The sequence below is a fragment of the Mauremys reevesii genome, linkage group 8 (genome assembly GCF_016161935.1).
Source record: "Mauremys reevesii isolate NIE-2019 linkage group 8, ASM1616193v1, whole genome shotgun sequence".
Lineage (NCBI taxonomy): Eukaryota > Metazoa > Chordata > Testudines > Geoemydidae > Mauremys > Mauremys reevesii.
The window spans coordinates 22,735,510-22,747,270 of record NC_052630.1 but is presented as its reverse complement, the minus strand read 5'-3'; the positions used below and the strand labels follow the sequence as shown (position 1 = coordinate 22,747,270).

The 11,761-nt window shown below is 44.2% G+C and overlaps 1 protein-coding gene across 4 annotated transcripts; it reads right to left on the bottom strand.

Moving 5' to 3' along the window:
* Positions 1 to 4,736: 4,736 nt before the first annotated feature.
* Positions 4,737 to 11,463, bottom strand: PTTG1 (PTTG1 regulator of sister chromatid separation, securin). 4 transcript variants are annotated; one of them, XM_039483872.1, is made up of 6 exons: positions 11,445 to 11,463; positions 8,585 to 8,689; positions 7,711 to 7,889; positions 6,536 to 6,629; positions 5,063 to 5,215; positions 4,737 to 4,905 (listed from the first exon to the last, which is right to left on the bottom strand). In XM_039483872.1, coding segments are annotated over exons 1-6 (603 nt in total). In that variant the 5' UTR covers positions 11,446 to 11,463; the 3' UTR covers positions 4,737 to 4,834. The 4 variants fall into 4 exon arrangements, with proteins under 4 accessions (XP_039339806.1, XP_039339808.1, XP_039339807.1 ...); XM_039483874.1 differs by lacking the exon at positions 11,445 to 11,463 and adding an exon at positions 10,703 to 10,749; XM_039483873.1 differs by lacking the exon at positions 11,445 to 11,463 and adding an exon at positions 10,560 to 10,578.
* Between the last annotated feature and the right edge of the window lie 298 nt (positions 11,464 to 11,761).

Sequence of the window (11,761 nt, the reverse complement as noted above, 5' to 3'; positions counted from 1 at the left end):
TTTCTTTGGCTTTGCGTGGTTTAAATTCTGATAATAGTTATGTAACCTAAAGATTTTTCCCTTTACAAATTAAAAATCACTGTCTCCCAGAATTGCCTAAATCCGTTTTAAATTACTAAAAAACAACCCAGGCTAATTATAATAAAGTTGTCTGTCTTAGGGACATATGCACATTTAACTTTCGGAGGTTTAGACTGTAATACTGATTAAAAGTCAGGTATACTGAGCTGTTAAAGCTTTTGACTGAGCAACTGCTATCAGAAAGGTACCCACTACTTCAGAGGCTAGGCACACTTGAATCATGTGTGCACTTACTCCACATAGGGCAATAAGCCTTGTAATGTGGATTTTAAAGCCCTGTGCTTGTTTGCAGAACAAGGGGCTCAAATGCTGTGATCTATATGTGCATGTAGCCTGGGGAAATAATCTGAACTGATAATGCATTTCATATTCTGCATCACAACTGAAAGTTCTTCTCCCCTCTCACTGGTACCAGTGCCAATCCTCCCTCCCACTCAGACCTGTAACCTGGGGTTCATTTTTGACTGCTCCCTCTTAAGCAGCACATCCAGGCTGCATTTAAATCTCATTTCTTTACCCATAAGATTTCCAAATGCATGATTTTCTTTCCCTCCACTCAGCTAAAACTAGTTGAAGGCCTCATCTCCATACGTCGTCCTCCTTTCCAGCTTCTGTAACAAGTACCACCCAATCTGATCCATTCAGAGTGTACATGATGGGGCACTATGATGATCTTCTCAGACCACATTGGCTCAGCTTTGAAAACCTGTACTGGCTCCCACTATTTTACCACATCAAGGGACTAGTCTTTGCTTTTAAGGTTTTACATCTTAGTCACACAATACATGCCCATCCCATCTTCATTTTGCCAGCCAGAGAGAATTGAGTCAATGGGAGTTAGAGCTAAAGGAGTTTGGCACTCAGCTCACCTGGGCTACTGTAATCTCTCCTCAACACCAACTTCTGTCCCAACCCTGGTTTGGGAGACTCAAGTAAATGATGGTGCAGGTTGTACGCGTCAGTCAGCAATACCAAAATTTCAAAGAAAATTACAATTGCAAAATGACTGATGGTTACAATTGCTACCTATTAAATATATTTGTTTGTTTCCTCTTGCTCCCTCCTCCCATTTTAGGCACTCACTCAAAATTGAGTGAAACAATCTAGTCATGCAGCACAGGGACTACTGTTTATCATTTGTGCATAAAGTACAATGGGGCACTGATCCTGTTTGTATTGTAATAGCACCTGAAGGCCTTGTTCTATCCCCAGGGAGAATGTTGGCTCTTTGCTTCAAGAGAGATTGCAGGACTCCCTTAGCACTGATTTGTGAAATTGGTTGTTAGGAGGGGTTCACACATACTTGGAGGCAGCTCAAACTCACATTTGCCAGATATTATCTAGGTAGTCCATAGAAATTACAGCCTATTTGATTTAAAAACAAATTCTATTTAAAATTGTGAATAGGCAAAAGCAGCAAGGCAAGGTAGTTTGTTTTAACACTACAGTAGCCAGAGGGTGTCTTACAATAACTTCTTGTTTTTGTTCTGCATTGAAACAAAACCTTTCAAGCATTTTTGTGAAATGAACCTGTGGCGAAGTGTTTGTTTTCTGATCAAAAGTCAGGTTTTTACTCAAGTCTTTAACTGAAGAGCCTGGGATTTCAGAAGACTTCCCAACTCACTCAGTAAGTCTCTGCAAAAACATTTTGCTTTGGTGATTCATCCTGAAGTCAATGTATGTTACTCTGAAGCTCAGTTTATTCATTATTGTCTAGTATAGCTTGCACATTACCTTGTAGTGCATTAACTGGAGCTGGTTGGCACCTTTTTTGACAAAAATGCATTTGGTCAAAAAAGGTGCCAACCAGCTCCAGTTAATGCACTACAAGGTAATGTGCAAGCTATACTAGACAATAATGAATAAACTGAGCTTCAGAGAAACATTCATCCTGAAGTCAACCTACCTACCCTGATTGTTATTGGACCAGTATGCTGGGAAAAGCGCTATTACACCTGCCAAAAATCCCTCTGTTGTGGAAGATTCCACTGAACTAAGGGTTATGCAAGCAGTAAGTTACTGAACAAAGTCATATCGATGGCAAAAGGTTGTTTTATTGTCAACATGCTACAGCTTCTGAAAAGGTAGCTGTACAGCCCTATCGTGAAGGCTGCTACATTTATTCAGCTGTGGGAACCACTGCTGATTTGAATGAACTTGACAGGATAGGAAAGAATGAGCAATCAAACTGAAGTTTATTAGCTCACTGCTACATGCTCTTATTTTAGTTTGATTGTGTAGCATCAGTTAGGATTTCTGAAACTCTGTGCCTCTTTCCCCACTAAGCATTTACTTAATGCATGGGTCTCTCTAAAGGGGAAAAAATAAAAATGACAGTTTGCATGTATATTTCATGTTACAGGAGATCCTAGCAGACAAGAACTGTTCAACCCCTAAGCAGGGTTATTAAGCTGTAGGGAAGGATGACCACTAATTTTAGATTGAAAGTGTAGCTTCTTCACTAGTAATAGTGAGCTGGCTTGCTCTACTTTAGATAAGTTTAAGAAATGCTTATAACACAAGCTACCAGGAAAAGCAAAGCATTTACTCTGCTTGGCAGGAATTAGTGAATTTCATTGTATAAATTGCTTATATAACAATGTCTTAGCACAGCTTGATTGTTTTCTGTTGTTGCATCATGAGCTATTTTCACACGAAGAAATCAAATTTAATCAAAATCTGATCACTTACTTGACATCAACGCAAAGCCTCTGGCATGTCTCAGCTGGGATAGGGCCATGTATCTCCAGGTCATTTGCTGTTCTTTTAATCAGAGTGTGGTAGTCATTACCCTACTGCTGAATGCAGGTCATTTCCATTTCAGTTAAGGGACACAAAGAACTTTTCTCCAGCTATTAAGTTGGCATTTACTGACAATTAACAAGAGTGAAAGTAACAAATTAGACTTACCACTCAACATGGGAACCTATACCAAGACCTCCAAAAAGCAAGCACCAAGGGGAGCGCCTCAGACAAGTAAGCAGTCTTGTTTGATTCAAGTCAGCTTTCTGCAGCCCTCCTCTGTAAGACCACTCCCTCCTAGAAAAAACGTGGGTGGGCAACCATCCCACTCCTTTTATGATTCCTCATGCATTGAAGAGGAGAGTGTCAATCATCATACAATTTTACTTTTAAACCAGTTAGTAGCAAGACTGAGTTTGGTTTCAATTGTAGTTATCCTTTGATACTGCACTAATTGCTGAAGTCTCCCCCATGCCAATTAGTCAGAGGATTAACTTAAATGGTTATTGAGGAAATAACCATGTTGTCAATCACCTCATTGTTTTCACTGGCTAGTGTAGCCTGTACATATTGGTGTCACTTACAGCCTTTGCTTGAAGTTCAGCTCAGCAGACTACCTCCTTCACTATCATTTGATTGTTATTTGTAAACAAATACAAGGTTTAAAAAGGGGAGTATTAATTGCTTAATATTTTCTGCATAACAAGGTTATGATCTCAGCTGGAATAGTACTGGTCACTGCATCTCACAAAAGGGGACCACAGAATCAGGAGGCTCAAAGAAGGGTAATAAGAATGATGGTGCACAAACAAGAGAAGATTGAGAAGCGGATAAGGAAAATGTATATTAAAAAGGCAGATGAGAGACTGTGCAGGTGAGACACTCCTTAAAGGAACAGCAAGGGAGGGCGGGGAAGAACTTAAGCAACAAATTCAAGATAGTAGGAAATGGCCTCTACATTCTGCATTACATAAACTAAGAACTCATCTGGACTTGGTAAGTGACTGGACATTTATATCCTTATGAGAAGTTAAGCCTCTTGGAAGCAATGTGAGAATTGCCTACTAGCTTTAGCTGGTCACCACTCCTGAGGTGGACACCAGGGCTGGAACAAGCTATCCAGCATCTGTTAATTGCAGGGTTTCTTGTATGTTTGTCTAAGTGGTCTGGCGCTGGCTACTATTCAGGCAGGCTACCAAACTAGATGGATCTTGGCCAGTACTGGAATTCATATGCAGGGCAATTGCTCTAATACCTAGCTCTCATTTAGTGCTTTATGAAGCTCAATATCACCACTATCAGTGAATAAATGGAGGAACAGAGAAGTGAAAGGCCATCTTCAAGGTTACCCAGGAGGCCCATGGCAGAGAGCCAGGAGTAGAACCCAGGTATCCTGATTCCCAATCCACTAGGCTGGATATTCACTGCAGGGAGGAGAGTTGTGTTCAATTTAAGTGAAGGACAGGGAGAAAAGGGTAAAAATATGTATTTATGCTATTGTACCTAGCTCATCCAGTTGTTTTTGGCTAGTATTTCTACAGAGAAAAGAAACTGGATGCTTAATGCATGGAGTAGCATCAAATGCAGCAATTACCAAGGACAGTTTCTAATCTTGTCAGATAAGAAAGTGCCTACCCCAAGTCACCTTTGCTAGAGACCTGAAAGTTATAACAAAGGCAGTAGGAGCTCTGTCTCCACCACAACCCAGGAATAAAGTAGAGATTTTGGCTAAAGTTTCTTTGCTAAGACAAAAGCCTAGCTTTGGTTACATTTCAGGTGTTGCTCAATTGAAAAGCAAGACTCTAGTTTTGCTGCAATCCTTTGTCAAACTAACATTCTGTCACTGTAGTTTCTGGTAACCCCCTGCTGCTGAGGCAAGATTGTTTCTACACAGATCAGACCCAAGTCTTAGGTTATGCAAGTTAGTCTAGTTCTTTATTATTAAGGGATATAAAAAAGATTCAAGCTGTTCAGTGCTCAATAAAAAAAGCTTCCAAATTCACTTTTAGAGTCATGACAAAGGTGGCAAGTCAATGATTTCATCCAAGGTAGAGAGAAAATTGGCAGTTGATTGTAGCAATTCTGGAAGAGTTAAAAAGGGAGCAAGTCAATTTCTCATGAAACCCCACATTCTATTAAGTAGGTTAGACTCCCAGTAACTGTTAAGGGTTGTTACCCATGCATTCCCTGTCCTTCTATCCACCCACCACTCCATCAAACAAAACAAGGTCTTACTTACCACATTCCCATGAAATGTGAGACAGCTTCACAGGTGAAGGGACCATGTTTATACATCTGTCAGGTATATTTTTGTCAAGTATCAACAGAGGAACCCCAGTCAGGGACATGTGGCTTAGTCTGTGTTCTTCAGGAACGTCAAAACTCTCAAAGTCTGTTCAGAGAGATTAGTTTATTTCAAGTTTGACAGAGTTGCATGGCTTTCCACCAGACTACTGTTAGTGTGAAGCCTGTCCCCTTAGACCTGACCATGTGTTAAAGACTGATAGTTCACAGGAAGCTAGATGCTACAAGTATGTTTACTCAGTTCAAGATAGCAGGTACTAAGAACTTGATAGCATATGGAATCATGTAGGCAAAGGCTGTGCAATCCATTTGCCTGCATCTTCATTGGTGTTTATACGACATCCCTGTGGGATGTCTCATTATGCAATTATTTAAGTCCAATTTAGCATAAGGCATGACCTGCCACTTGTTGCACTAAAATCTCTAGCAGGCTGGGCACTAAGTGCTCACCCCCCAGTGAATAAATGAAGCATTTATTCAGAGCTGGCATGAAAGCTCAAGGGTGCCTACCATTGCATCTTGTGTGACAAGACATGGAAACACTTCAAGTTTCGTCTTGTTTTGTTTGGTTTTTTTTAAACAAACATGATCTCATTCTCTTGAGATACCCTTCAAACTACTTCAAAAGTATTGCCAATATCTACCAAGGTTCCCATATGTGTTTTAATAAGCCTTACTAGAAGTACCATCAGCCAAGATGGTACTAGTTCTGAGGAAAGAAGAATCAGGAACGTAAATGCTGCATTTGGAAGACTCAAACATCTCCCTCAAGACAAAAAAAACTGAATGTTTACAAAGCAATTGTTACCATCATCACAATATATAGCAGTGAGACATGGCAACTTACCAAGAAAGATGCACAAAAGTTGGATGCATTTCATCACAAAAGTGTCTGAGAAGAATATTGGGAAGTACATAGAGATAGGAAGACTAATGAAATAGTCAGAAAAATTACTTGACAAGGCACCCTCTCACAAATCTACAAAAAAAAAGACAGTGGCTGGGACATGTGCTGAGAATGGAAAAAGAACCACTTACCAAAATACCGCCCTTGAATGGAAACCAGAAAATGCAAGAAGAAAGAGGAAGACTGCGAATAACATGGAAACAAACAGTTCTGAATGACATCAAGCACCTCAACATGAAATAGGAAGATCTGGAGAGAAGAGCAGTTGACAGGAAAGGATGGCAAATGTGGGTAGCCCAATGTGCAGCAAAGCATAAGATGGACCAAAGTCTAAGATAATAGCCAAGGGCTTTCAAGAGTTACATCCTAAGCTAACTCTACAACAGTCTAGCTAAAACCCTCTTTTGGAAAGCAAGGTTAGCCTGAAAGTCAAGTCTTACCTTTAGGTCTACTTAAGAGGCTAGGACAAAAATATTTTCTTATTTTTACATCAGTTCTCACCAAGAGGATTGTAGGGAAAGAAGTTTTCAATTTCTGGATAGGCTTCTTCCGCGGCCACATTGCAGCTTTCCACTTGAGTTGTCTTTCCAGTAATCTAAGAGAGAGTTTATGATTAGTCATCCTCCAGTAGTCTAATTTAAAGTGTTTGTCCTCTATACTGATGAATTGCCTCCCAAGGTGTGTGCACATATGCAAGACTCCTTAAGCTAGTTTTGCTTTTAATAAAATATTAATGTTCCAGTTTGATTGCTGGGAGTTCCTATAAGACTCTAGGTGATGCAAAGGACTCTGTATCTGCCAGATGATGACATGTAGTTCACTCAGGGGTGAAAGTAACTTACAGGACTTACCGGTACTGCTTGAGTCCTGAGGGGGCGTGGCCTCTCCCAGAAGAGAGGTGGCCTCTCAAGATTTAAAGGCCCTGGGGAACCAGCTGTGGCTGGGAGACCCAGAGCCTTTAAATCAACCAGGAGCTCCCAGCTGTAGAGGTGGCTGGGAGCTCCCTGGGGCTCAGGGGCAAATTAAAGGGCCTGGGGCTCTGGCCACCAGGGGGGAACCCCAAGCTTTGCAGGGCTGGGGCAGGGATTTAAAGGGCCCAGAGCTCCTGCCACTGCAGGGAGCTCTGAGCCCTTTAAATCCCAGCCCTGGCCTGGCCGCCAGAGCTGCGGCCGGGATTGAAAGGGCTCTGGGCTGCCTGCAGTCATGGGCAGCCCAGAGTCCTTTCAATCCCAGCCATGGAAGTCAATGCGGTCCAGCACGGTGTACTGGCTCTTACCAGTACGCTGTACCGGCTTACTTTCACCTCTGAGTTCACTAGATACTGAGCAAGACCAGCTCATTTTACACAGGGCAGACAGATTTGGAGGGTTGGGGGGCAAGGTCTAGCTGATCAGGTAGTATGTTGGATCCCATTACTGGGGATTTGAGTTAGGGTCATTCCCTTCCCTAACTGCTTTTCTACCAGAAAAGAAAGTATTCCCTACAATCCAGGGAAGATTTTTGGATTATTAGCAACAGGCTCTTTGGCTTCCATAAACATGGAGTCTTACTGCACTCAGACACCATTTCCCTGTACAGAAATACTAGTATCCAGCCTCTGTGCTTATTTCCAGGAACTGAGTAGGTAGAAAGCTATAGTGCATGTTCAGTTCCTGCTGAAGCCTTTATGTACGTACTTTCGTGGCAGGCAAAGCCTGTTTTTTCTGTTTTTGAATTTCCTTCTTGTTTGTAGTTCCCAAAGTTCTGTTTACATTTCCCAGAGCCTTTCTGACAGACTGAGACCTGGCTGGAGTTGCATTAACTGTTCTTCCAACAAGTGGAGTCTGGGTCTGTGATCTTTCAGATAAGACTTTTGCTGCAGGGAGAAATTTAGAGTTTTATTTAGATGAGTCAGTACATAGCTTTGCAAGTTCTTGAGACAGCTAAAAGTAGCCTATTTCAAGTTCTCTGCCTAGTAAGATGACTACATGACTTAAGTGCAGTCAAATGCTTCCAGAGTTAAGAATCAAAGGTGTTGTCTACATTTAAAATCTCTATTGGCATAGCTACACTGGTCAGAGGTGTGACAAACCTCACACCCAGACTGCCAACAATGCTGACAAACAACCCGAGTGTTTATACAGCTACGCTGACCGAGAGAACTTCTGTTCATATAAATAACTGTTTGGGGAGGTACTGTTCCTATACCACCAGAAAGGCTCCTTTTGTTAGTGTAACCTGTGTCTGCACTAGGGCCATGCCAATGTAGTCAATGTCTTAAATGCTTAATTCTCTATAGTCACATCCACTCCAGTGGACACAGAGGAGTTGCGCTGAACTCAGTTACAGGTTCTCAGTATACCCCTTAAAAGGGACAATGGGAAGGTAAAAGTGGCTCACATGGGGTTCTGAGGATAGGTGTTTATAACACTGAATCTTTGACACAACTTTCATGCTATTTTTTCAGGTCTGAAGAAACAGTGAACCAAGCATGTTCCTGGTTTATTACACTAGACATCTTGTTTTGGTTCACAGATTCAAAATTTAGTTTCTATAGCAACATATACTCACAAGAGACTGAGGACAACCTTAGCCGATTCTTAGAAGCAGCACCAACATCTCCTTCATTCTCTTTGTCTATGAATATAAGGGTTGTCATCTTCAGTGACGAGATCACTGCAAAAATAAAATAAAAAACCCAAACACCACACTTGTTTGTTGAGTTACTGCCAAGTCCTCAGGGAACACAAGCATTGAGGACAGTCATGACTTTGGTGCCTCTCCTAATACAAGCATGCATTGGGGATTCTGTCTTTAAGAGGGAGCATTTATGACTATGCTGTCCATTTGTTTCCTAGATGAGAGTCAGTTTAAGTGAGACCTGTCCCCAGTTTGAAAAAGCTGTATTTAGAGATGTATACACACACACCCACCTTATTTTGGGCACCATATTCTTGCTGAGCTTTAAGCCTGACATCTTATTGTAGGAAGTCCCACTGCCTAATCTTGATGACTTTTTACAGAAAACATTGGTAAATTAGAATAAACCCATCAACATTAACCAAGTTGCTTAATTACATCTTAATATGTTCTGTTTATTCTCTTATTAAGAAGACTACTTGCGAGTGCAAATTAATGTTGCCACTATAATGCCAAAAATGACAAACTGTCAAGTTTGGAAACCCAATCACATGATTTCCCAGCCTGCTTTAGTAGTCTGCAGTCAGCTCCTGACTAAGTTAAAGGGTTAGTCAGAGGCAGTTTTCAATAGAGACTTCAAAGTAGGCATCAACTTGAAAATTTCCCACACAAGCATCATTTGTGCCTATAGTTCACACCTAATCATACTATAATTTAATGAGCTAAGACAAGTCTGTTTCCTCCGCCTTGGGTTAATCAGTAGATCATGGAAGTCTGATGAAGGGAAAACATTTCTGGAAGATTGTTAAACTCAGATTAGTGTTACTGCACCTGAACAGCTCATGCAATGACATGGCAGTAACTAGACCGCCACTAGTGTTAGCACTTTGCATCTTATTAAGTGGAAATGGGGACAGAGGAAGAAGCTCAAAACAGCAAACCAAGGTAGTACTTGCACCATTTACCTCAAGAGATGAGAGGGTGAAGATTGTGCCCTCAGGGATGTGACAAAGGAAACATTGCCCAGAATGATGTTATTTGCAAGGGATTACAGTGAAGCAGATTATAGTTTGAAGATATCAGACACTTAGAACAGTCCCCCCTTTGACACACACCCCCATGCACACCCACACCATCAAAGGAGCCTGCATTTACCTGGCCAGAGTCCCCAGGAGCGCTAGGGGGAGCCAGAACAATGCAATTCTTAGGGGAGACAGCAACATGTCAACCCACTGAGAGCAAAAGAGCATAGGCAGCAAGTCATATGGGCCCCATGCACCACCAATGTTCAGGAACATGGGCTCAGCACCACTAATGTTTGGGCTTATGTTTTCAGAGCCATCCCAGCCACAGGACACACTGGGGCAACTGCCCTGGGTCAGACATTTTGGGGACCCCCACACTTCAGGGGGACATGGGTCCAAGAGGACACAAGGCATTAGTAGGGGACCTGGCCCCAGCCCCCCTCCCAGTTCCCCCAAGCCCCCACCCTGCCTCATTCCAGCCCTTCCCTCAAGAGGCACCACAAGCCATCAGGGTAGAGTTGCAGCCAGGTTATGCACTACTGCCAGCAGCACCCCTCCCAGCCTCCCCACATCCCCCTGAAGTACAGGATCCCCCAAAGCACAGGGCTCAGGGCAAGTCCCCCAGTCCATCCTATGGACTAAACAGCTTTGCTTGGATCCATTCTGGGCACCACCAAAAAAAATAAAAAAGCCACCACACACAACCACCACAAACCTGGCACCCATACACCAGAGCTTAGCCACAGCGTCATCCCAGAAGCTGGGGAAGCCTCCATTCCATACCCAGGAAAAGCCAGAAGTAGTGGAGATTAACAAGGCAGAAAGACAAAGCCAACCCAAGCCCTGCTCCCCCCCTGCAGGGGGGCAGCTCAGCAGCTCACTGGAGCAGGCAGCCGCCCGTAGAGAGAAGGAAAAGCACTGACACCTCCACAACCCAGAGCCCCTGCAGCAAACCAGCCTAGAGCAGCCTCTCCACAGACCCAGCCCGCAGGAGGAACTCGCGCCCCCTGCCCAGCGCACTCACCACCTGTATAACGCAGACACCGCCTGAACCTCAAGCCATAACACACCCCCACTCGCGGGGCCGTTTTTAAACATCAACCGCTTCTCCCATTGGCTGCTTGACACGGCGACTAACGTTCCGGCTGCTGATTGGCTGAGCCAATGGGTGACGCGATGTTTCTGGGCCGCTCTCCACCAATAGGGAAAGGAGGAGCCGTTGTCAATCGGGGGGGGGGGGGGCTGTCAGGCCTAGGCTACTGAGGGTCACCCTTGCGCGTAATTCCCAGCCTGTGCTGCTCGCCACGCTTGAAGTCACTTTGCCTGAGAGCTTTAAATCCCTTCTCCCCTGACTGCTGTTTATTGTTTTGCATTTCACTGAGGCTGGGCAGTGAAAGTGGTTCGGCTTTCGGGTTCTCATGAGCTAATAATCTAGATCGCTACTAACTGTGGTACTATTTTATATGTAGGGCTTATCTGTTACGCACAATCTGCTTGCTGCAGCTGTCCTGGCCACAGACAACCCCCGCCCCCAGAAGTTTACAATCTAAGGCCTGAGGCCCAATCCTGCCAAGCGCTGAGCAATTCCTGGGAGGCACTGGATGTGCTCCTCTCCGGGAGGCGTAGCGAGTTCAGCCCCTCCCAGAAGATGCTCAGCCCCGGGCCCTCAAATCAGGGCTACACTGGCCACAGTGACATCTATTTATAACACTCTGTCTCATCCAAACGCTACCCCGGGCACAGGACCCCAGCACTACAGCCCTTACTTCATAAACGCGGCAGGGACGTGACTAAATCCAAGCCGGACCCGTTTGGGTTGGGATTTACACACAGAGCCCGTGGACGCATTTAATTCGGTGCCATTCCGAAGTATTTTATTGCCAGGCGAAGCTGCGTAAGTGCCGCCGAAGAGCCGGAGAGGGGACGGCCGGGGGCCTGGCGGAGAAGGCTAACGCGCAGCTAGCGCCGGCTGCCGCGGGCCGGGCTCCGCAGCGTCGTGGCCGCTCTCAGGGCTTGTGACCGCCCGAGCCCGGAGCCCCCCGCACACGCAGCACAGACACACGCGAGTGTGGGGCGCGGGGCG

Coding starts and splice junctions, on each gene's coding strand:
- PTTG1 (XM_039483871.1), bottom strand. CDS start 10,430: ATGACGCTGTGGCTAAGCTCTGGTGTATGGGTGCCAG. Junction 8,690..10,393: donor CTCTGGTGTATGGGTGCCAG/GTTTGTGGTGGT, acceptor TTATTTTTGCAG/TGATCTCGTCACTGAAGATG. Junction 4,906..5,062: donor TCACATTTCATGGGAATGTG/GTAAGTAAGACC, acceptor TAACTCTTCCAG/AATTGCTACAATCAACTGCC.